This window comes from Peromyscus maniculatus, chromosome 11, assembly GCF_049852395.1.
Source record: "Peromyscus maniculatus bairdii isolate BWxNUB_F1_BW_parent chromosome 11, HU_Pman_BW_mat_3.1, whole genome shotgun sequence".
Taxonomy (NCBI): Eukaryota; Metazoa; Chordata; class Mammalia; order Rodentia; family Cricetidae; genus Peromyscus; species Peromyscus maniculatus.
The window spans coordinates 10,228,698-10,254,782 of NC_134862.1; the positions used below are offsets into that span (position 1 = coordinate 10,228,698).

Sequence of the window (26,085 nt, forward strand, 5' to 3'; positions counted from 1 at the left end):
TCCTTTCTATCCAGCCCAGGCCCCTAGCCATGAAATGATGCTGCCCACATTGAGGGTGAGTCTTTCCACTTCACTTTTCTCCTTAAGCAATTCTAGATTCTGCCAAGTGTGTAATCGATATTACTCATTACAGAGGTCACTTTAGCAGTGACTAGTCTAGCCAAGTGGTCTTCAAAATTTTAACCCAGAGCTATTTAATTCCAAATCCATTTGCTTTTCACCTGACTGCCATGTATCACTGTAAGAATAAAGATATGTATAGGGAATACTGGAGATCCAAGGTCCGGGCTGCAGAGCATGACACTGCACCAGAATGAGTTATGATAGAATATGATGATTTTCAAGTTCTTCCTGCACACATATGCATATACACATTTGCTAACACACACACACACACACACACACACACACACACACACACACACACACACTTCTACATGTCTATTCACACATCCATACATGCAATGGACATACATGCGTACACATATGCCCACACCGGTGTATACATGCATGTATACATGCTTTTTGACAATTACAAAGAACAGTATATGATGCCAATAGTGTAACTTTATTTAGTAAGAGGGTAAATCCATAAATAAGTCTCAGGTCCTCTATTTGGAACCTCATAATTACACCATGCTGAGAAAGACAGAAATAATATCTAAAATCTTCAAACATCAGAGTATATTCTGTGATTTTAATTCTAGCCCACCAAATACCCACTGTTAGAATCTATTAGTGGCAGCTTTGCTATAGAAAATAGAAGCCCAAATAACGCTAGATGTGATTAACCAGGTTCACCTTTTTTTTTGTTTTTAAGATAAAGTCAAACATAGCCCAGACAGGCCATGATGTCTTTATGTAGCTAAAGATGACCTTGAAATTATGATATACTTGCCCCCTTTTCCTGAGTGTGTGATTACAGGTTTGTGACAGCATATACCATTTACATAATGCTGAGGATCAAAGCCAGAGTTGCCTGGATGCTGGATAAACACTCTCCATTTCTTTTATAAATGTGTGTGTGTGTGTGTGTGTGTGTGTGTGTGTGTGTGTGTGTGTGTGTGGTTTTGCATGTGTATTGTATATGCATGTGAACGAGAAGCATATATATATACATATATATATATATATATATATATATATATATATATCATGTGACGATTAAGCTATATCCCCAGTTCTCAGGTTTAATTCTTTAAAGATGGCTTAATGATCAGAAAATTACTATTGTCTATACCCTATTCCTCTAGTTACCAATCATCATGTTCTGTTCACTCTGATCCCAACCAGAGAAAGTGAAGTTCCGGTTTAATTATATGAAAGGCAGAAGTCACATTCTTTCCCTTATAAAACACCTAGGTCTGAATCATAACTAAAGAGTCCAGTATCACTCTTTCTTTGGACAAGGTGGATGGAGAACCTCTCACATCATCAAGGTCATGATCAACATTAGTGCTGTGATATTTTGCTGAGCTTCTAGTATAAGTCAAGCAAACCATGTACATGATCACCTAAGTTCACAGAACAGACCATTTGTCTTTGTCACATTAGCCAGCAGGGATTGATGAGAGAAATCCAGGGCTGACTCCAAAACATGATTTCCAGGAAATTTGTTTCATGATTAACGTCCTACACTACCTGGGGCATTCACCTCACCAGTTCTAAAGAGTACTCATGCAGAATGAAAGAGCTCTCAGACAGAAAAGTGTGTGTGGACCATCACTTTGTGCCTATTCTTGTTAGGGAGGCTATTCCCTGACAATTGAAATGAAGCAAGATTGATTAGGAAACTGAAATCCCTGCCTTTAAATCTTACATCTACCACCTACTGCATTGTGAAACTGGGCAAATTACTAACCTAGATGACTCAGTTCCTCTTTCCCTCTCCTTCTTCCTCTTCATTTCCCTCTCCCCATCTCTCTCTTCCTACCTACTTCTCTGTTTGTGTGTGTGTGTTTGTGTCTGATAGTGGTGTCTGCATGTGCATGCAGGTGTATGTGTGTACAGATGTGTTGCCTGTGAATGAGTGTGGTGAGTACGCATATCCACGGCAAGGGCCTTCTTTAACCACTCTCCACCATACTTTTATAAAGAATCATTTTATTCTAATTGTTTCTCTGTGTCTGTGTGTCTAGAAGCAGTTGCCTATCAAGAACAGAAGAGGTTAGCCGGGCGTTGGTGGCGCACGCCTTTAATCCCAGCACTCGGGAGGCAGAGGCAGGCGGATCTCTGTGAGTTCGAGGCCAGCCTGGGCTACCAAGTGAGCTCCAGGAAAGGCGTAAAGCTACACAGAGAAACCCTGTCTCGAAAAACCAAAAAAAAAAAAAAAAAAAAAAAAAAAAAAAAAAAAGAACAGAAGAGGCATCAGACTCCATGGAACTGTATTAAACAAAACTGTAAAATGCAAGAAGCAGGTGTTGAGAACCTAACTCAGGTTTCCTGGAAGACCAGCAAGTACTTTTAACCACTAAGTAATTTACCATTTTTTCTTAGGCAAGCTTTCAGTGGACCTGGAGCTCACTGATTTGTCTCTATAGAGCAGCAAGACCTCAGGATCTGTCTGTCCCTGACTTCAAAAGAACACAGGATTTAGAGAAGTCTGCTCTGATGTCCTGCTTTTTTCTTGGGTTCTAGGTATCTGAATTCAATCCTCATGTTTGCATCGCAAGTACTTTAACCATGGAGTCATCTCTCCACTTCCAACTCCATGTTCAAAGTCCAAAAAAATGACAGTGTTTATCCCCTTGTGTTGTAGTGAGATAAAACATGAATCAATGCAAAAAAATTGAGCTTGCACCTACCTCATAGCAGTATGTTATCAGATAATGATGAAAAATGCACACTTTATTCTAATCCTAGTAATCTAAAGATGCTCCATTTATATTAGAATTATTATTTGGGTGTAGTAAGGGAAAATCTAGGGAGAAAAGATTTACAAAAACACTACAAAATTTGAAAAACAGTAATATTCTCAACTTCACCTCAACCTGATGACATTACTTAGAAAGAAGTAATTTTGAATTAAACAACATTTGGAACCAAAGGAGTGTTTCTGTCATTATGAACACATATTGCTCTGGCAGAAGACTTGAGTTTGGTTCCTAGGATTTATGTGCAGTGGCTAACAACTCCTGATTCAGGGATGATGTCTATACAGTCATATACTCACACCCATACACATTATTAGAAACAAATCTTTTTTTAAAGCACTGTAATAAAAGAAATCATTTATTAGTGCTTGGCCTATATGTCCTACAACATTATGTGGCTCATAGTAATAATTCATAATTTTTGTTTAAAGACAACTAACTTGAAATTTTGATAAATAATAGTCATGCCACCTACAGTCTGGTCAGTCACACACAACACCCTTTACTACCACAGCCGGGCACAAATATGTAAGCCTAACTCCACCCTGGAGAGCCTGTCCCTCTGTGGAGTAGAGGAGTGACTGTTACACCCATCAAAGGACAATTGACTTGGAAACAACATGCCATTGACATCTTTGCTCCAGGAGATAATTCACAATTCTGCTGCATTAGACAAAACTAAGTTATCTCATGGGGAAAAATGTAGTTAATTTCTTTTAAAAGAGTAACAACAACAATCCCATATTATCCACTTGTTAGTCTTCCTTGATCAAAAACTAAGAAGTATGTACCTGAAAAGATGAAGGTTACTGAAATATTGTATTTCAGGTTTCTGTTTTCATTTAATGGTGCAGAAGTTCAAATTGGATTAATGAGTCTAAGATCTTTCATGACTCAGAAAAAACAACATAATTAAGTATTATCCAGATGCAGCGTGGAAACAGTATTGTAATCCAAATCAGGGGGGCTCTGTGGTTTAGGAATTGTTTTATTTCTATTATTGCATTCCTTGAGACAAGTTCTCATGCAGCCAAGCTGCCTTTAAGCTCCCCAAGTAACCAAAGACGACCTGGAATTTCTAATTGTCCTGCTTCCACAGCTCAAATATTCATATGGGCCACCACAGTTAGTTCATGCAATGCTGCAAATCAACCCAGCTGTCATGCATATCAGACAGGAACTGATCAACGGGCTACATCCAAACCAAGGGTATTTTAATCTTGAAGTGCCAGGCACAAACACAAATTGAAATCATTTTTTAAAAAGTCTATGCATCTAGACTGAAGTACTGTATTAGAGTCACATGGTGTAATGGCTAGTTTTATATCAACCTGACACAAGCTAGAGTTCAAGTTGATATAAATATATATAAATATAAATATGAGGAGGGAATCTCATTTGAGAAAATGCCTTCATAAGATCATGCTGTAGGCAAGCCTGTAGGGCATTTTTCTTGTTTAGTTATTGATCAGAGAGGATCCAGCCCATTATTGGTGGTGCCATTCGTGGGCTGGTGGTCCTGGGTTCTATAAGAAAGCAGGCAGAGAAAGCCATCAGGAGCAAAGCTATAAGCAGCAATCTTCCATGACCTCTGCATCATTCCTGCCTCCAGATTTCCAGCTTGAGTTCCAGTCCTCACGATTTTTTTTTTTTGCGAACCATTTTATGGAAATGTGAATAAAATAGCACCACCCCAAGTTGCTTTTGGTTCCAGTGTTTAGTCACAACAGTAGTAACCAAGACTAAGACAGAAATTGGTATTAGGATTGTGGGGTACTGCTGAGACAGACCTGGCTGTAATTTTGGGAAGGATTATGGAAGGGCTTGGGAATTTGTCATGGGAAAAACCACTGAGTGGTCAAAAATTGTCCTTCAGGACCATAGAAGATAAAGTTCGAGTACTGGGTGAAGAGCAGATGATAGAAGCCCGACTTGTAAAATTTCAAAGGGAAATTTGAGAGGCATTTAAAGACTCTATCTGGGTCATTATAGTTTCAATTAAGACTCTATGGGTCTAGACAAGTGGGGCTGTGATTGACAAGATATGAGAACCACTAGCTTGAAACCTTTTGCTTTGCAGGGCAATCAGTGCTGGTCAGCTGGAACTGAGAAATTAGTGGAGATTAAGAAGGTCAAGTCTTCTGACAAATGTTTCCTCAGGGTCAGCACACAGAAGCTGTGTTCCAGAGGTGACCAAGTCTGTACCTCATGCTGGGAGCCAAACTTGGTAGTATAAGAGTAACCTAGTTAGTAATGGCTTTGAAGGCATTAAGGGGTCATAGAGAACAGATGAGGCTTGGCATGGCCCAGCTTTGATAGAGTCCTTGAACAGAGCCCAGAAGATTCTATTGGTGAAAGTGCAGTCAGTTGCAGCAGAAGACCTCAGACTTTGACAATGCCCATGCTGCAAAATGAAGCAGCAGCAGCCATGGGGTGGCACAGTCCTCAGCCTAGCAAACAGGCTGTATGGGCTGCAGAGGGTGGAGCCAGAGAAGAGATTCAGGTCTTTTGGAGTAGCTCAGGAGATCGTAAGTAGATCCCAGACCTTGGACATTGAGTTGTTTAGTGTTGGATTGGTTCTGCTATGAGGACTGTATCCTAGTTACCCCCCCCCCTTGGAATAAGAAAGTATTTAACATATTTTTTATTTCACAGGAGCCCACAGGTGAGAGACTGAAATTTTGGAGACACTTTGTAATTTTAGAAAGATTTTTAGAATATTTTAAGAAACTTTGAACTTTTAAGTGTTTGAATTTGTAAGCCTGTGGGACATTTAAGTTTGCAAAATATTTTATATTGTGGTGTTGATATTAACATGTGATCTTAAGAATGACCAAAAAGGTAAAGGATATGATTTATCAGTGATGTGTTTGTGTGTCAAGATGACCTCAGACCAATTGTGGTGGCTAGTATTTATTTCAAATTAGCATAAGCTAGAGTCATCTGAGAGGAGGGAACCTCAACTGAGAAAATGCTTCCATAAAATCAGGCGGTAGGTAAGCCTGTAGGGCATTTTTTAAATTAGTGATTGATGTGGGAGGTTCAAGTCCATTATTAGTAGTGCCAATCCTGCACTGGTGGTCTTGGATTTTATAATAAAGCAGGCTGAGCAAGCCATGAGTAGCAAGGCCTCTGCATCAGCTTCTGCCTCCTGGTTCCTGCCATGTTTGAGTTTCTGTCTTGGCTTCCCTCAGTGGACTCTTTCTCATGATATCTAAGCCAAACAAATGCCCCACCCATGATGCCTTTGGTCATGGTGTTGCTTCACAGCAATAGAAAAGTAAGTAGGATACTTGGAAAGCTATAAACTTGGTCCAAAGCAAATACCACACACCTTTTTAAAAGAAAATGAGTCTCTCTGGTGCTGGAAAAGTGGCTCTTGTTAAAAGCTCTTGCCATGCAAACATGAGGATAGGAGTTATGGATCTCAGGAACCTAGATAAATGCTGGGTGACATGTGGCAGCCTCGCCTTTAATTCCAGCCTCAAAAGGTGGAGACAAGATTCATCCAGCAGACAGGCTAGCTAGACTAGCTGTAGAGGTGAACCATATTTTCGATTGAGAAGCTTTGCCTCAGTAAATAAGATAGAGAGCAATCAAGGAATACTTCTGATGTCACATTCCAGCTTCCACATGTATACCTGCACACACACACAATCACACACACATACAAATGTGTACTGACACACATGTATACAACTCAAGCACACACACACACACACACACACACACACACACACACATACACACACACGTATGCAGACCACATAAAAAAGAAAGAGACAGAAGTTTAAAATTGTCTCAAATATAATTTCTTCAGTTGGACTATTGTTAATGACAAGCACATCCCAGGGCTAAGATTACCCACAATTCCCAGTTCTTCCTGAAGCGGTAACCAATTTCTTCTGTTTTATTTTTGAATCAAGATTGGTTGTTCCTTCTCACAATCCATAGCTTCCTAGATCACCTGCATTTCCTGTTCAGACATCATCTTTCCTGTTTCAAACATACATAGTCGATAGAGTTCCTTTTGTATTGCTGTAAAGAGACACCATGACCTAGGCAACCTTTATAGAATAAAGAATTTCATTTGTATATTTGCTTACAGCTTCAGGGGGTGAATCCATGACCATCATTGTGGGAGAAAGGCAGCAGGCAGGTAGGCATGCGTTGGAGCATTAACTAAGAGCTTAAATGTTGAGACAAAAACTACAAAGCAGAGGGAGAGAGCTAACTGTGTATGGTGTGCACTTTTGAAGCCTTGAAGCTCACCCCTATTGGCACACGTCCTCAAACAAGGCTACAAGGCCCAAACAGGTCACTAATTGTTGACCAAGTATTCAAATATATGAGCCTATGGGGGCATTCTCATTCAGACCACCACAATAGTTAACACCAAAGTGAGCCTTTCTCCTTCATACTTAGAGATGGTGGATGATCAGGACATGGTAGTCAGTGTCTGCCCACCACCTGGGCATTGTAACAGTTCGGGGTTGTCAGTTGACAAACTGATATCTGGATATTCATTCCAGGACTTACCTTGGAAATTTTTTTTCCAAAGGAGAGATTTTCCTTCAAGAGGATACAATGTGTTTAAGCCCCGGGTGGCTGATCTCATCATTTTTGTCACTAACATTCTGTCTAAGACTGAATCCACACAAAGAAGGTAGTGGAGTCATGTGGAGTCAGAAACAACCAGACAGGTCCAGAAAGACTGAATTATTGTGTCATCTGTGTTTCTGAATTCATCAGAATTCTGTAAGTTAATCCGACTTCACACTCAGATTTTCTCTCAGCATTGTGCTGACCTGGATGTGATACATCCTTAAGACATTAACAGGTTGGGAGCAACACCTACTTCCCAATGTGCTGGAGAGATACATTCATTCAGAATCTAACCATTCCTCTTTGGAAGTCCCCTTTACAGTAGCCTTGGTAGATACATTATAAAGTCAGTTCCCTTTAGTATTTGTATAATCTTTAAAACTCAGAAACCCAGCTTAGTAGGTGGCTCAGTGGGTGAAGCAGTTACTGTGTAAGCATACTCTTCAAAACCCACAAAAAGTAATATGTGGGTAGAAACAAGAGGCTTTTCCTTTGAGACAGGGAAGACTGAGGAGGATCCTTTAAAGCTTTCTAGCCCGCTGACCTTCTGTATTCAGTGGTAAACAAGAGACCCTTGCCCTAACGTGGAAGTCAGGGGCCAACATCCAAGACTGCCCTCTGACTTCCATACACATCTGTGACAGACACATCTGCAGCAGTATTCACACAAATAACCAGCACACACAGCCATGTAGAAACACATAACATCATACATGCCAATCATCATCCAGTTTGTAATTTTGTTTCTTGCTCTTATATAGACTGCACCAGACCTTAATCATAAGAAAGTCCAACTGTGCACACAATCAAAATGAAATTATAGTCCTTCAAAATGAGTACTTCAAGGAACACACCTTTCATTGATAGTGTAAACCTCCTCTTTGTCATCATCTATAAGCTGTATAGAACACTCAGGATTTTCACTCAGCTATGCTATGCTGCCGAGGAAGATGCTGTGGACTTGAAATACAAATGAAAGAACTCCAAGAACTGAACAACCCTGTTTGTTAATAGGCACTGTTAAAATTGCTTCAGCTTACCAGATCAAAGGCATTTGAAGTTTATCTCTCATTGCTCTATGATTTTCTGATTAATGGGGTTCCATGCAGGGTAAGATGGAATTCATCTCATTTCTATGTGGCTTTTTTAGGGTCAAGTGGATGCAGGAAGCCACATGAGCAAATATTTAGCCCAATTAGCCCTTAGAAATAATGTCTCTCCCGGGTTTAAGCTTTGAGCTACAAATTCCCCAAGCAGGGAGGGCTGTCTTTGCTACCTGGAGAAACAAATCCCTGCCAGCATGCTCTGAATGCCATCTTAATGCCAATTTAGAATTGTATCATTGTGGCTATTTTCCATCTGACATTTACATGTTTCTCTATTTTAAAGGGTACTTTTTCCCTAAATCTGTAGATCATGCAGAAGTCACTTCTTAGGAAAACAGTGATAACAAGCCTTTACATGTGACTCCCAGGGAAAATATATTAGGACAGAGTTAGTCTGGAGGTAGGCTAAGAAATACAGCACTTGCCTATCAAGTGCAGGCCCTGGGTTCAATCCCCACCCAGAAAAGTCTTCACCAATTCTAATGCTGCCGCAGTTGCTATAGGTTGCTGTTTTGTTTTCCTTTAGGAACTTCAAATTTTTTTAATTCTAAGATCTATTGGTTTTTATGAAAGGATAAATTAAACAAAGGCATTACAACACACAGGTGAGTTGATTCTGACGACTGCCCAGTGGTACTTTCTGAGGCATTAGGGAATTCTCCAGAAAGAGATGGCTTTGTTCAAATGACTGACTTGCTTAAATATGTTTCTGTCTCCTTCTTTGTAAAATGTTACTTTATCTATTTCTTTTTGGTGTATATGTATGGGTTTGTGGTTGTATGTATGAATATACACATGTGTGCATTAGTGTGAGTGTCTTAGTTAGAGTTTCTCTTTCTGTGAAGAGACACCATGACCAGGGCATGTGGTAATATATTGTGAACCATAATAAAATACGCCTGAAGATCAGAGAACAAAATAAGATAATATATTAAATACAGAGGCCAGCCAGTGGTGGCACACACCTTTAATCCTAGCACTCAGGAGGCAGAGATACGTCTGGATCTCTGTGAATTCAAAGCCACCCTGAACTATATGAGGTTGACTCAGTCTAGGAGAGAAAAGAGCCAGGCAGTGGTGGCACACACCTTTAATCCCAGTATGGGAAGCACACATGCCTTTAATCCCAGGAAGTGATGGGTAGGTGAAGAAAGGTATAAAAGGCATGAGGAGAGAGGAACTAAAGGCTTTTTGGCAGAAGCATCCCTTTCAGTAAGAGACTCTTTTGGCTGGAGCCTTTCTGGTGAGGACTCAGAGGATTTCAGTCAGAGGATTCATGGAGTTGGTGAGGGGAGACGTGACAGTAGCTTGTTCCTTTGTATCTCCGATCTTTTAATATTTGCCCCAATATCATGCCCCTGGGATTTTATTACAAGACCATCTTAGAATTTGAGTTACAAGGGCAACTCTTACAAAAGAAAACATTTACCTGGGGTTGTTCTCTTATAATTCAGAGGTTCAGTCCATTATCATCATGGTGGGACATGGCAGAGTGCAGGGAGACATGGTGATGGAGAAGTAGCTGACAGTGACACATTTTACAGGCAACAGGAAGTGGTCTGTCTCCTGGGCTGCAGTTTGAGCACATATGGAACCTCAGAGCTCACCTCCACAGTGACACACTTCCTCCAACAAGGCCATACCTACTCCACAAGGCCACACTTCCTAATAGTGCCATTTCCTCTGGGGACCAATTTCTTTTTTTTTTTTTTTTTTTTGTTTTGTTTTGTTTTGTTTTGTTTTTTGTTTTTCGAGACAGGGTTTCTCTGTGTAGCTTTGCGCCTTTCCTGGAACTCGCTTTGGAGACCAGGCTGGCCTCGAACTCACAGAGATTCGCCTGCCTCTGCCTCCCGAGTGCTGGGATTAAAGGCGTGCGCCACCACCGCCCGGCTGGGGACCAATTTCTTACAAACCACCACAGTGTGTGTGTACGTGTACCAGAGAACAACCCTACTTGTCATTTCCCAGGCACTGTCTTCTCTCTTTTCATTTTTGTTTCCTTTATTTTACAGTTTCATTATTGCCCTGGAGCTCACCAGTCAGCCTAGGCTGGCTGGCCAGGCACCTGGAAGTATCCACTCTGCTTCCACAAAATTACACAGGTTTTGGGGCTCCCATTCACAGCAATCCCTTAATGTGCTGAGTTACTTCATTGGTCCCTAATGTGGCTTTCTCTTAGTGTCATTAACAGCATATTTCCTATAACCAGGTAAAATATTTGGAGAGTTAAACAAAATGACAGTGAGCAATTAAAAATCAAACTTAGCAACATCTTATGACTTGCCATAGAAAAGCATCTTCATTCATGGAGAGCCAACATACCTCGACTTTATCATTTATTTATTTTGTGATGTGTGTGCCATCATGTTACAGCACATACAAGTAGTTTAGAGGACAATGTGGGAAATTAGTTCTTACCTCCTACCATGGAGGTCCTGGAGCTCAAACTCAGATTGCCAGGCTTGGTGGCAGGGACCTTTGCCCACTGGGCCATCTTGCCAGCCCCACCTTAGTTTTGATGTGGACAGTGGCATTGGCTCTCCTCGTAGGCTTGTGTCTCCATCTCAGAAGCCCTCAGAAACTAATATATTCTATTTATCATGGTGCCTAGAGCACCAGGGCTGGTACAGAGTGTGCACTAAATCACCAGACTTTAGGCCAGTGAATTGCTCCTTCCTTTCACAGAAAGAAAATGAACAAATTTGGTTCGGCTTTGAAATGGAATGCTCTTAAAGAAAACTGAGACAAATTGTATACGCAATTTTCCCTTAGAATCTACTATGAAAAATGCTTGCAGATCTGTATTTTATAGTAGAAAGTGTCCCTCGGAGTAATCTTTTCTAAAATCGTGGCGTGGGTGGCATTTGTCATCAGGGCTGAGAACCCACTTCTGCCCTCCCCTTGCTTCATCTGTGCCATGCCACTCACTTTGTCCAAACCATTCTCGTTTCCTACATTTCTGTGCTGCTCTGAAGCCCGGCTGCCATTCTCTTGCTCTCTTTCCTTTTGTTTTTAATTTAAAAATTGCATTTGTTTATTTGGGAGGGGAGACACAAGTGCCATGGCACATGTGTAGAAGTCAGGAGAAAACTTTTAGGACTCAGTTCTCGTCTATCAGGTGGGCTTTGGGGATTAAACCGAGATCATTAGGTCAGTGAATACAGAGCTTACTCTGTGTTTTGCCCCACCCTCCTCTGACTTTCTCTCAGGCTAACTGTGTCTCGCTGATCATGGGCCAGATGCTCATAGGGCTCCTTTCATTTTCAGGTAGCGATCATTCACAGGCCACAGATTTGAGCTTAATGGTGATCCCAAATCATTATCCTAACAGCATTTTGGGTGTGGAGGAAGACTATCTGGCTTCGGGAAAATGTTTTCTATTTAGAAGAGTGGGGAAGTTTATTGATTTGTCTACTCAATCATAACCCAGACTGCTCCTTTTGATCACTGAACAGATGAAAAAAGCTAGACCTGGAGGCATGTGTCTATGAGTGAACATTAGGGAGACAGAGAGGCAGATTCTAGGACTTACTGGTCAGCCAGCCTGGTACACTCTGTAACCCTGACTCAAAAATTAACATGGACCAAACCTGAATGTCACTACTTATCTTTTTGTCTACACACAGGCACACACACAGAGGCACACACACACAGAGGCACACACATACACAGAGTCACACACACACACAGAGGCACACACAGACATATGCACATACACACACAAGTGCACACACACACACACACACACACACACACACACACACACACACACGCGAGTCTGAGATTGATGATGTGAAAGCTTTAGTGAACTTTCCCCTTAGATTTATACTGTCAGTTGAATTGAGGATTCAGTGACACAAAATACTTTGAAAACATAGGACAAATGAAACCAGAAGAATGTAAACAAATTATAGTTTAGGAATAAGCAATGTGTTCCCTGGGGACTTGGAAAGAAGAAAAAATTAAGCAAGAAGTGTAGGAGAGAGCAATGAGGGTGAATATGAGCCAATCATAAAATCATCAAAGGATTAATAAAATAAACTACTATATAGCATAGTATTAACATTAACAATATTTATTCTGAAAAACTCTACCAAAAGCTTTAATGCTATTGAGCTTCAAGAATTCAAATTCATACTCCTGTTCTACCCAGGAATGAAAATAATGAGAGACTGAAATTATTCTAATCAGTGTTTCCATGTGGCACCGGATAGAAAATGTCTGAATCTTATCAGGAAGGAAATGCTCCATTTTCCATGCTTCAGGTTCGCAGATAATAGTTCCAGCTAAATATGCAAGTATGTGTTTGTGCATGTGTGTGTCAGCACATGGATGAGCACACATTCCTGAACACTCACACACAGTATACACAGAATAAGAAGCTGCCAGAGGAAATATTTAGAAGACAGCTAGTTACAGAATCAGGTCCCCAGAGAGTCAGGAAGTGGGACCAGCAGAGAGAGAGAGTGTTTGATAACAGTTATCCACATGCTTTACAAACAGATCGAAACCAAGAAGAAATAAGCAAGGACAACAGGTTTTTTTTAATTAACAGTTTCATTGGCCAAACCATAGAATTTTAGTTTTAAAAATGAAAAGAAAACATTATCAAGAAAATGGTTCACATATTATGTTAATTGTAGTTAAGCACACCTGAAAGAATTAAAACATCAGAAGATTAAAAGTAAGTAAAAACTGGTTCCAAAGTGGCTCTGTAGCTGAAGTCCTTGCCATGCAAGCCTGATAAACCTGAATTTAGTTTGGTTTGCTGAACCAAGTACTAAATGGCATGCACCCACAGTCACCTCCCCTTCACACACACACACACACACACACACACACACACACACACACACACACACACAGACAGACAGACAAAGCCATGAGCAAAAACAAGAGGGTTTTATATGCTTAGAATTTATACTGTTTTGACAGCAGTCAATGTTTTTAAAATATGTGAAGGTGAAATTAGAAAGTCCAAAGTTGACAGAATTCAGATCTCAAAGAGTTGAATACATAGAATGTGAAAGAATCAATAGTTGATATGTCTAGAATCTGAGAACTAGTGAAGAAAGATGAATTCTGTATGTGTCTAGACACAAAGATACATACAAACTAATTAATAGACTCAGAAAGTATAAAAATATTAAATAGGAAACTTTAATAAGAAATGTACAACCAGACACATACAACTGCACAACATCAACCCACACATCAAGTTTCTTATGCTTAAGAACATATAATCAAAGCAGCTCTGTGTGCCGGTGTGGAGGAATTAAGAACTTCCAAAAGTAGAAGCAACTAACCAGAGATTTCAGGAGCATCCTCTGAAGCCAGCAGACAATTGGGGAGGTGTGTACTCACTGATAAATTTTGCATTTTCATATCAGCTTATAAGAAGGATAACAGTGATTGGCATGTGCACTTGTGATTTCTACAGTGTGATCTCTCCTCATGCAGACAGTTGCAAGTTCCTATCATAACATCATGGATGCATAGCTAGGAGAGCTGTGCATTGGTAGCAGTCATGAACCAGTGCTTCTGCCTCTATACCCAGAGTGCACATGAGCTCTCTCTGTCTTTCTCCTTCACCTCCCATCTGATATATAACACCCTTCAGCTGTCTAGCAAAATGATCTTCCAAGACTCAAGGTGAGATAAATACCTTGCTTCAGATAAAAGTTTATAATTCAGGGACTTTAAGAGAGAAAAATATATATCAAAAAGATTTGGCTCAGAAAGGAGAAAATGACATTTTTTACAAAGCAGAAATGTCTAAGATATAGAGAACGGGAAGTTAAAACTCACCAGGGCCACATTAGTGAACCAGAATAAACAGCTTCAGAAGCAGCATTTTTATTATTACAGTATTATTATTAGGCTTGTGGGGATGGGGTAGGAAAAACCCATTCAAAAGTCATTCATATTGATTGATTCATCTGTCTGTCACTTTGGGAAACTAAAATTGACATTTTCTAGACTTATTGTGCGTTCACATTATGTTCTGGAAATGTCATATTCTTAATGAATCTAGAAGACTGGCGAAACAGTGGGTCACTGTCCTATCAAAGCTGCTCCACTGTTAGAGAAACATTTTCTGCAGCCATTTTTCAGAGAATGTCTTCTTTGCCTTGTAAATCTCCATTCTGTATGAGTTAGAGCAGCTTCTAGTTGGGGATTAGTATGTAAAGGAGAGCACTCTACACTTCCCACAAAGACCCTCAGAGTTTGTGAGAAGCCATTCCAAAAGGTGCTATCAAGACTCAGAGTTGAGGGCTGCAAACATTTCATAAGAAAATGATTTATGTTGTCCATTCATGCTTAAGATACCCAAAGTTGTAAATTATTTCTAAACTGTACTGTGACCAACACAACCACAGAGAACCTGAGTCACAAAAATAGCTGACTCAGTAGGAAATAAGGCTGCAGGTAGGAGTCCAAATGTACAAGTGATTTTAAAATCTGAAAAAGACTTGCATTTACTAATTTGTAAAGCACAGATCTCCAGATTATGTGGATAGATAAAAAACAAAACCAAACAAACACTGGAGCTAGGGAGATGATAGCTTCTTGAAAGTCTGAGTTTCAATCCTCAGAACCCAAGTAGAGCCAGACTTAGTAGTCCAGGTATCTGAAATTCCAGTGCTCTTATGAATGGTAGGAGGAGAAGATAGAATCCTGGAAGCTCATAAACCAGGATGCTCTCCATTTGTGCACAAAGCACAGAATGAAAGATCCTGGCTCAAACAAGGTTGTTGATCTCCAAAAGCATCCCATGCCACATGCTTGCCCACAGTCACACATGTGAATGTGCACATACCACACATTGTACATGTATGCATGTTCAATACCTAAAATTAAACTTAGTTGTGTGTTCTACACAAGGTAATACATGAGGCTAAGAAAGGAAAAAGTAACTTAAAAGGGAAGGTTGACCAAATTGTGACCAAAGCAATGTCCTGTTACCTACATTGTTGTAAACAAATATATTCAAGGTCTAAAAATCATTGTTAAAGACTGGATATTGTTTAAAATATCCTATTCTTCAGGAATGGATGAAAAGTTCAGTGCTGTACAGGCAAGAAACGTTCTCCAACAGAAAGTGAAAATCCACAAAACCTGTATGAGAACAAGAAGGGAACCCACTCTTCTAATGGAGATTTCAATCCTCATCCTGCTGCTCAGCTTCCTACTTCATCCCTTTAGTTTAGAACTAAGGAAATTCAAGTAAAAAGTTGACTTTCTAAAAAAATAATTAATAAATGTAAAATTTAAATTAAAATATTATTTTACTTTTTGTTTACCTTTCTGCCCGATCACTGACACTTAACCAACAAAATAATTACCACAAATAACTAACAACAAACTAACCAAACAATAAAGCAGATATAAATGACATTCTGCACCACTGCCATATGTGTGTGTCAAACCTCTTCTAAAACCTGTATGGAGACTACAGAAGGGGGTAATGTCTGCAGCTGTGAATCGCTGACCACACCAACAAAGACTACTAATTTATTAATTTTAACAACATCCATTGAAAAGTACAAGACAGAGAAACAGACCTGTGACTTTGCCTAGAGTAAGTGACCTTGCTGTCCTGAACTCAACGTCTGGGGAGAAGTTATAGCTGAAGAGTTGTTGATCCACCTGTAGGAAAACATAATAATGCCATCAGTCAAGGTTTTCAGAAGGCATAAAACAATCCTTTTTGTAAACAGATTACAGTCTTACACAGGTAGATTCTTCTCAGGTGTTTTCTCCCAAGAGAGATTCAAAATGTCCCACAAGCTGTCCCATGATGCACATAAAGTACCCTTTCTTTCTTCCTTGTAAAACAAGTTCTTTGACATGCTTACATTTCCTCAGAGATCCCACAGACAGGCCTATTGTCAAGTATTTTCTCCTCACTGAGAATTTTTCACCAAATTCTTCACTGAAAACAAGTAAACAGAGATGCCCTTCTGGCATCTGCTGTGGCACATTAGATGGGATCCAGCAGTACTGCACATTTTACTTCTTCCTCCCCTCTTATTTTTGAAGCCAACACCATTTTATCTTCCTCCCTAACCCTGACCTGTTTTCCGGTATGGACTGCAGAGCTTCCTCATCATGCAACATAGTTGGGTAAGCACTTGAGGAAAGCTGCACATATTGCTGCCACTGCCAGAGCTGGCTGATCACATCCCACTGGCAGGCTCAGCAGAAGTCACCGCCGGGTGCTCCAGGCCTTGATTTCGAGGGTCCTCCCTTAGCCATCACCTTCATACACTGCTGGTTCTGGTTTGCTCCCCTCCTCTTTCTCCTTCCTGGGCTGCACCACCAATCTATCTCCATTTTTCTCAATCTACAGAGCCAACAGATTCCTCCAATCTCTATTATTTGGGGAAGAATATATATACATGTATATGGCCATAAAAGCCAGGGGACAAACCCAGGTGCCATTCTTCAGGTGCCTTCCACTTTTTGGCTGAGACAGGCTCTCTCTTTGGCCCAGAACTTCATCAATAGGCTAGGCTTCCTGTCTAGCCAGCTCTCAGGGACCACCTTGTCTCTCTCAACATCACAGGATTACAAGCATGTGTTTGTCATCTCTCCTCGATTGCTACAATGCTTCTGGGATCTGAACTCAGATCCTCAGGCTGACAAAGCAAATGCTTTCTTTACTAAAAAAGAAATTAGTAATTTAGTAAAAATTAGTACCAATCTCAACTCTGAACATACAAATGATTCTATCCTCATCATTTTCTACAGCATATGCTAGAAATGAAGACAAACAGTAATACAGCGAGGTGAGTGAGTTTGCTCTGCTTGGGGAAAATCAAATGGATCAGGACTAATATCTAATCCTTCCATTCAGTGCCTTCATTCACAACTCTCTTTCTATATATATCCATTAAGAGTTACTCTCTTCAGGAACCTCCTGACCTTGTCATTTATCCAAGACTTTAGTACAAACTATGACCCATGGTGTGTGATTTAACTCTATATCACTGTTTTGTGAATTAAACTATAATTTCTTTTTTAGTAAAGAATATATGAAACGTGACACAGATGCATACTTCCAAATGCCTTTCTCCTTACAATGCTATGACATAGTTTAACCTAGTGACAGAGAAGTCACAAAGATGAATAAGTTAGTCAAGCCACATATTAGTATTTTAACAGCTGTCCATGGCCATGTTGTTTCTGGACTTGGGATCTCTCTTCTTGTTTTCAAATAACCAGGTTTGTCTATCTGTCCTTTAAAAGGCAATTTGAACAGCTAAATTAAAATTATGGAAAAAGCCAGGAGTCTTGTGATTTGGTGGCTAAGTGTCCTTTCCCTTGACAGGTAGGCAGCATTCCTGAAATGTTCCTTACTGGCCAACCAGGAAATAAGGATCTACCAGGGGCCTGCTTTTTGTTGTTGTTGTGCTTGTTTGTTTACACTAAACAGCTTTTTACAAATGATGAAAAAGAAATATAGATTGGATTGAGAGGGTGTAAGGATGGTCCAGAAGACAAACCTGCTGTCTTTCTGAGACAATAAACAGACTTAAGGATCAAAACGTAAAGTTTCTGCTCTAGTTTTTTTTTTTTTTCCCCTGCTCTCTTCAGCACTTTGCAAACAGCAAGTGGCTGCTTAGTATTGACTGTAAATTGATTGGTGAAAATTACGTAGACAGAGAAGGAAAACACATACATCTTATTGCTCTCTCTGTGTTCTACTTCCTTTTTTCATTTGTGAAGAGCACAGAAAATATAAAGGTACTAAAAATGTTCATTTGTAAAACGCTCTACTGAACACGCCCCAGTTTTCCATCAGGACTTCATTAAAAGTCTAAACAAACACAGCTTGGGGGCATAGCTCAATCAGTGAAGTGTTTGCCACAAGAGTCCAAGGACCTGAGTTTGGTCCGTAAAAACCCTGTAAAATGTCAGGTGGGGTGGCACGTGTTTGTAATCCCATAACTTGGAAAGAAGAGTCAGGGAGATCTCTTGAGCTCACTGGAGAGCCAACCTAACCTCCTCTGTGATTTCTATACCAATGAGAGTCCTTGTATCAAAAAACTGAAGAGAACTGCCCCTTCTCAGGAATGAGACTTGATGTTGACCTCTGACCTATACATGGAACTCCCACGGACTATACAAGCAGGAAGCTATCATTACAAAAAAAAAAAAAAAATTCCTACCATTTACCAGTTCAGCAGCTGCTCTCCCCACCCAATTCAAATGTGCTCAAAGGTGTGACCCCTTCCTCATTTCAGGAATATTGTAACCGATAAGAGGTTAATTTCTAATGGTATGGGAATTATTTGTGTCATATATCCAACAATTATTCCTGAACATCCATCTAATTAGACTAACTAATAGTCATCCTTACTTTCTCCCACAGTCCACATTAAAAAGGTCTCTAATGCTGCATCCTGGCACCCCTGAAATTCTCTCCATAGCTCCCCCTGGAGCATGTTTCAAGGGACATAGAATCTTCCTGACTGATTTTTACCTTATCACTGTTAAATATATCTTTCCATACAGGATGATAAGGAGTTCTAAAAGGGAGACTCCAAACTGTGTACTCCTAAGTTTAAACCCTAAACTCACCCCACCAGTCTTGGTTTAAGAATGAACTTGACACAGCCCAGAGTCACCTGGAAAAGTCTTAATGAGAAATTTTCTACATTGGATTGACCTGTGGACATGTATGTAAGGAATTATCTTAAGTTAATTGATGTGAGAAGACCCAGTCCACTGTGGGCAGCACCATTCTTTAGTAAGGGAGTCCTAAACTCTATGAGAGTAGAGAAATCAAGATGGACACAAGCAAACAAGTGATCATATATACATTAATTTCTCTCTGCTCTTGGATGTTGAAGGGAACTAGTTGTTCTAACTTCCTGTCACCTTGACATCGCTCTTATGGTGGACAGTAACCTGGAATTATGAGTGGAAAATAAACCCCTTCTGACTGAAGTTGAGTTTTGTCAGGATATTTAACATAACAACAGCCATGAAACTAGAACATCTTCCGTTCTCCACAATGTCAAATCAATCTTAATCACACAGCACCTGCAGCCATGTGGAAGCCATCCACTTAGTTCATAAATGTTCACCTAACACCTGCTGCCAGGGACTGCTTGGTAAGGAGCTAGCTCTGCAGTAATGAATGCAAACCAACTTCATGCTTTCATCAAACTCACATTCTAGACGAGGGTTACAGAACATAAAGTAAATAAATAAACTCTATTTATTCCATGTCAGATAGCATGAGTTCCAAAGAAAAAACAATAAAATAAGTCAAGGGTAATGAGCACTGCATAGAAAAATCAAGGGAACAGATTGGAGGTCATCAGGGGAGGTCTGGATAAAGCTAGACATTGATTTATTGGGAAATGCATAGTATTCAAAAGTACAAGATTAAATGAGATAAGCCATCACATAACTATAGCTACAAAGCCACAGGAGTCTAAGAGAGTCATGTGAGTACCAATGTGTAGGAGAGATAACAGAGGACCCACAAAGAGACAGCAGTGATCAACTGATAGGGGAGAAGAAACATCAGAGAGGAGTGGAACTATTCAAAACATATGCAAGTCAAGTCCCAAAGGGTGGGAGCAATCTTCTTATCGGATATCAGGAATATGACAGGTGAGGAAAAGGTTGGCATGCTACCATGTTGTGTAGCACCTTCCTCCCTTGGAGGAAAGCTTGGGTGCAGGGACCATGGAGTTGGCCTGGTCTAGCTGCTTTGAGAGGCATGCATCACAGGCTTTTGGGGTTAGAGTCAGTGACTCCTGGGGTACTGTGTGCCTTTCAGTTCCTGAGAAACTAATGCACTCCCTCAGGCAGTAAAGCCTTCAGGCCATTTTGTGTTTGTATTTTCCCTTAGAAGTCAAGAAATCATGAAAGCTTAAGAGGACAATTGGTATTAGACATCAATCTTGTGTACCCTGTACAGCTTGGAATGTCATTGTATCTTGGCAACAACTGTATTGATCCTGGCAATTGCTACTATATCCTCTTTCTGATAAGGGTATAAAAGTCAAACTTTTCTCAATAAAATTGTCTGTGCCTCAGTCTTGCTCTGGCCCCTCCAAACCCGAGTCTGATTTTATGCCTTGACAAGCCATATCAGGTGACCTTGGCTCAGTAAGGAAGTGCGGCACTTACACCAGGGGAAGCGGAACAGTACATCCTACCAGGAAGCTCATTAGGCTTGGTAAGTAAATGAGTCAAAGGCTTCAGGAAGTCCCTGAAACTGACCAGATACACTGGGGCTAGGTTCTTAGCTCCCCAAACTGACTTGCTTGAAACAAGAATTTTCCTACCTATTGATCATCATGTCAGCTTTCCTCAGGTTGCCACCCATGCTGGAGTGGATTGTAGTGATGGAGCTGTTTTTAAATCACTTTTGCTCTGTAACCCCTCAGCTATTCTCCCATTAGTAATCTCAATAAATCTAAAAATTCTCCTGTTAGTAATCTCACTGGCTCACTAATTTGGGTTTAGTGGCATCCTTATATTGGTTTGCTGTTTGTTCTCTAAATGGAGTGAGTAGACATTTGTTCATGTCTCCCCAGAAATATTCCTCACAACATTACACCACTGGGTTCTGCAACTATAACCCCATTCATATCTTGAGCAGTGCAGTTTTTTGTAACATGCTGACACTATGGGGAAGGAAAGTACAATAGTTAATTTTGTCAGCTACACAGAATTTAGAATTATCATGGAAATAAACTTCTAGGCATATCTGTGAGTGAGTTTCTAGATTAGATTAATTAAGTTGGAAAGACCCACCTCAAATATGTGTGGCACCATTCCAAAAACTGGGATTCTTGAATAAGTAAAAAGTAGAAAGTGAGCTGAATACCTTCATTCAATTCTTTCTGATTACTAACTAAGGATGGAATGTGACCAGCTGCCTCATGCTACTGTTGCAATAACAGACTATACTCTCAAACTGCAAGCCAGGATCATTTAAACTATTTCTTAGGTATTTTGTTATTGCAATAAATAAACTCTATTTATAGTTAGTATAACTAACTAACATAGAAGTTATACTTTAGAAGTTGGTATACATCAAATTTTTTATTTATAGTTAGTATAACTAACTAACATAGAAGTTATACTTTAGAAATTGGTATACATCAATTTTTTTATTTATAGTTAGTATAACTAACTAACATAGAAGTTATACTTTAGAAATTGGTATACATCAAATTTTTTATTTATAGTTAGTATAACTAACTAACATAGAAGTTATACTTTAGAAATTGGTATACATCAAATTTTCCAAGAAATTTGAAAATAAAATGATAAAGTCTAGCAATCTGTAAAACTGGTGAGAAAAAGAGTTTCTTTCCTTAAGCCAGAAGGATCTTGGTTGATTTGTTTGCTTGCTTGTTTTTGATTCATTGCATAGTTTGTGCTTCAGGGTGCCATTTGGTGGAGCTGGGAAGGTGATAAAAAGGATAGAAGACAGGAGGATGTTGAAGGTGTGCTCGTGAGAGCGTCATGAGATCTGACTCACAGGTAGTAGGACAGGTCTTAGAGTGCTGAGATATTGAGCCCAGGCATGGGAGGGAGAGAGCACACAAGTCCCCAGGTCTAGGTAGGCAGAGCTAGGGTAGGAGGGGATAGGCTAATGAGAATGTGTGATGTCTTTTCTAAAGAATACATTGTTCACAGAGGAAGAGAGCAAAGTTATTTTCTGAGAGAGCAGTGTCTTTGCATCTGTTGCTGGCCAGCAAAGAAAAGAGCATTTTGAGTGATAAATGATAAATGGGGAGAACACATATGAATGGATTAAACTCACCTATGTAAATGGGTGGTTGCTAAGCTGATGAACATTCTCTTTAGGTTTTGGTCAAAGAGGGCTCATCTAGGTTTGGCTGGACTTTATTGGGATCTGCCCTACCATGCCTTTGGCTCTATACAGAGTCACTGATCTTTCAGAGAAGCCTATCACACTCTGTTTTCTCCGAAAGCTATGTCTGTGCTCATATGAACTGTCTAAGAACCTTCTCTATCCAGTCAATCTTCCTTGTCTTCAAGACCCAGTTTGCACTAGGAAGGAAGTAGTGATGTAGAGGAGACCCGTGCCTTCCCAAGGGCCTCCACATCACCTGTTCCCTCCTCTGTACCCACCTGTACTCTGTGCCCACTTCCTGTACCATCTTCTGTACTTTCCTCTTTGCATGAATCCCTTCATAACTCAATCTGGTTAAGACAGGATTAAACTTGAGCACAACCAGAATTGACAGTGCTTCCTCTTCCTCTCCAGTAGTTTGTGATGGATTAGCTCTAGTTGGGGATTCACAAATTTGCATTTCCAGCTGTTTCCTGGGTGATTACAGTGCCAGTGAGAAGAAGAAGCATGGCTCGGGGCTGAACTGGTGTCCAGGGCAACTCTACACTACAGTATGTGCCTGGGCTCAGGAGCTCAGACATGTTTGATGGAGAAGCCTTGGCATGTAGGCTGAGTGGAAAAATGAGATGTGAAATACCTGAATGGAAAGCTCTGGCCCCTCTCGGCTAATCTTCACCTGATGCACCCTTCTGTTGGCCAAGTTCTCTGTGCTGATGGTGAACACATGACTTTCTTCCTGGTTTAGCCGATAGCGAACTTGTAAACTTCCTTGAAAGCAAAGAAGTGGGGAAGGATTAGAACTAAGAATAGCAAGCACAACATAGAAAGATGTGATTAAATTGTTCAAGAATTGGTCATTTTGTTTCTGTTTCCTGAGTCTCAACGACTCAGTATTAAACTTTTGTAAAATCAATATGTTCATCAGAGTTGAAATACAAACTTCTGAATATAGCTACTAAATAAAGTGAGTGCGTCTCTGTATTGATCTTTTTGTTGTTTTCTGTATGTGCCATTTTAAATTAAAATTCTAGTTTGAGATCTGCATGGTGGTGTAAACTTGTAATTTCAGCACTTTGGAGGCTGAGACAGGAGGATCAGGGTTACAGGCCAGCTGGACTACAGAGTAACCCTGCCTCAAAAAGGCAACTAGAAGAAATAGAACAGGGAGAGAGGGGAGGAAAGAAAGGACATGACAGAGGAAGAGGGGAGGAGGAGAGAGGAAGTAAGAGGTCCACTTTGACAAGCACATCCACAGACCAATTTTGTAATTGGAATGTGAGATCATGAGCGTGACTTGATTATTGTCATGACACGATTATCTCGGAATCATCTTCCTTCTTCTGAGCTTGAGAAGAAGGAAACCTACCCTTTCCTACCCACTGATGTGTAATACAATGTTTCAGTTTTAGTGTGGTCTGACTAAGGTATAGTGACCAACCTAATCCTTCATGGCCCCTTGGGAAATTCAAATTTTACCAGAGGAGTGTATATCAAGCAACTGTTCACTATCCATGAGTTCAGGAAATCAATCTGCTGAATCTCAACCTCCAAGGCTACAAAATGCATGGAAACTAAAGGGAATTTAAGAGAGTCTGGAAACACTTATGAAGGAGGGAGAGAAGAGGATGGAGGGGCTGAGGAAGACAAACCATTGCAGCATAAGCAGAATGGCTACTTCAGGGTGAATATCCTTTGTCAATCTGAAAGCAACTCTATGTGCCATGGCAGGCAAACATTCACTGGCTTCTTTATCCCAGGCATGTCTTCCCATTTCACCTCTCCAACACGGCTAGTGAGTGGCCCAGGTTGCTCTGTCTACTCTGAGGATTCACGTGTACTATACAGTTGGACTCTTCCTCAGACACCAGAAGCTCTCTCCTTGAGTACACAAGAGAGCACACCATGCTGAGAACAGAGTACAGTATCATACTCTGAGGGGCATTAAGGAGAAAATACATTTACTCAAATTTGGGCCAATTATGATTCTGGTCCATCCCTTCACATCCGCCCATTTCTGTGACCTGCCTCGACTGACTCATTTTCCCATTGCCAACAATCATAGGAAAACAACAGGGATTGCGTTGAAGATGGATATTCTTAGTCATCATGCCAGTGTTTGAATCCTCTTTTTCCTTTCTCTGCTTCTTTCTGTGTTTGTTAATATTCATTGTCTCTCTCTCCCCTAGGGTTCTCTATCACCACAGTCCTCCCTCAGGCCTACACAATGGTAAACACTTTAGGTTTACAGTCCCAGAGGTAGCAAACTGTCACAGGGATGCACTGTCAATATAACAAACTAAAGAATTGGCTAAGTGCCAGGTCAGAAGTGCATTGAGAGCAATGCATCATACTGCATTTGTCTCCCACTTGGTCTCATTTTTCTCTCTAGCCTACATTAGCAGTGCTGTGCATAAATGGGATACTTCCTCTGCATGAATATGGGCAGAGATTTTCTGTTTATAATATGGAAATTAAAAATAAAAGTGATTTTTGAGATGCAGTTATTGCCTCCTCTCTAAATATGTTCCTGAAATCAGCATTTGTAATAGAATGCACTCTGGTCACCAGCAAGTACCACATAAAATTTTAGTGGGTTCTTTTAATGTTGATACAATCAAATTATATCTATCCTCTTTTTTCCTCCATTTTTATACCTTTGAGCCAAATCTATACCTTTATTCCCCTCTGTGTGTGAGAACCCCACAAAGTTATCGTCAATACTACTTAGAAAAGTAATAGTGGTGTCTGGTGAGATGTCTCAGCAGGTAACGGTGTTTGACTACCTGTGTTCCATCCCTGGGTCCCACACATAAGGAGAGAACTGACTCTCAAAAGTTGTTTTCTGACTTCTACATACATGGCATGGCACAATAAATACTCATACAGAAACACACAGTGAATATATTAATATGATAAAACGTATGAAATTGAAAATAATAGTGCAACACTTATACTAAAAACAAACAAACAAACAAAACCCTAGAACAAAACATGGTGATGAGGATCCTTCTTCAAAAGAATCACATTTACATTCTAAAATATACTTCGTCAAACTGGACAGAATTACATTGCTTGCCTTACTAAGCAAATTCATCATGATTGAGTTTCTGCCTTCCATGTTCATCTAGGAAGTTCTTTCCTTTTCCCCCTTAATTTTATAGATATAAAAAAAATGAAAGTTTTGGAAATTGAAGAACTCCTTAAAATATTTACTTAATAATTTTTAGAGTCAGGTGTAGAATCTACATCTTAGTTTCAACACTCAAGGGTTTTCTTTAGAATGCAGTAGTCCTCAAAAGCCAGCCTTCCCTTTCCAGAGGAGCCTTCAGTGAGGAGAAGCTTTCACATTAGGCTCCTTCCTCCTTGACCTTCAGAATTCATCATAATGTTTCCATTGGGAAACTACCTAGATTCTTTAAGCTCATAGACTTGTCTATCTTCACCCTAGCATACACTGTGGTATATAGATTTTAATCTGCATATTCTGTAGAGGTCAGAACATAGTTTTGGTGCTTGTGTGTGTGTGTGTGTGTGTGTGTGTGTGTGTGTGTGTGTGTGTGTGTGTGTGTGCATGTGTGTGTGTGTGAGAGAGATGTTTATTTGTATGCATATGTAGTGTGCATCTAAACCACTGTGCATATCCATT

At 40.1% G+C, this 26,085-nt stretch overlaps 1 protein-coding gene across 1 annotated transcript in view; it reads right to left on the reverse strand.

Annotated features, from left to right (window-relative positions):
• Positions 1-26,085, reverse strand: part of LOC102910446 (contactin-associated protein like 5-1) — a 925,656-nt gene that overhangs the window by 35,859 nt on the left and 863,712 nt on the right. Inside the window, exons 20-21 of the mRNA XM_076547182.1 lie at positions 23,077-23,207; positions 16,150-16,234 (exon numbers count right to left, since the gene is read on the reverse strand). Coding sequence (XP_076403297.1) covers positions 16,150-16,234; positions 23,077-23,207 — 216 coding nt within the window. The remainder of the gene's footprint in view (positions 1-16,149; positions 16,235-23,076; positions 23,208-26,085) is intronic.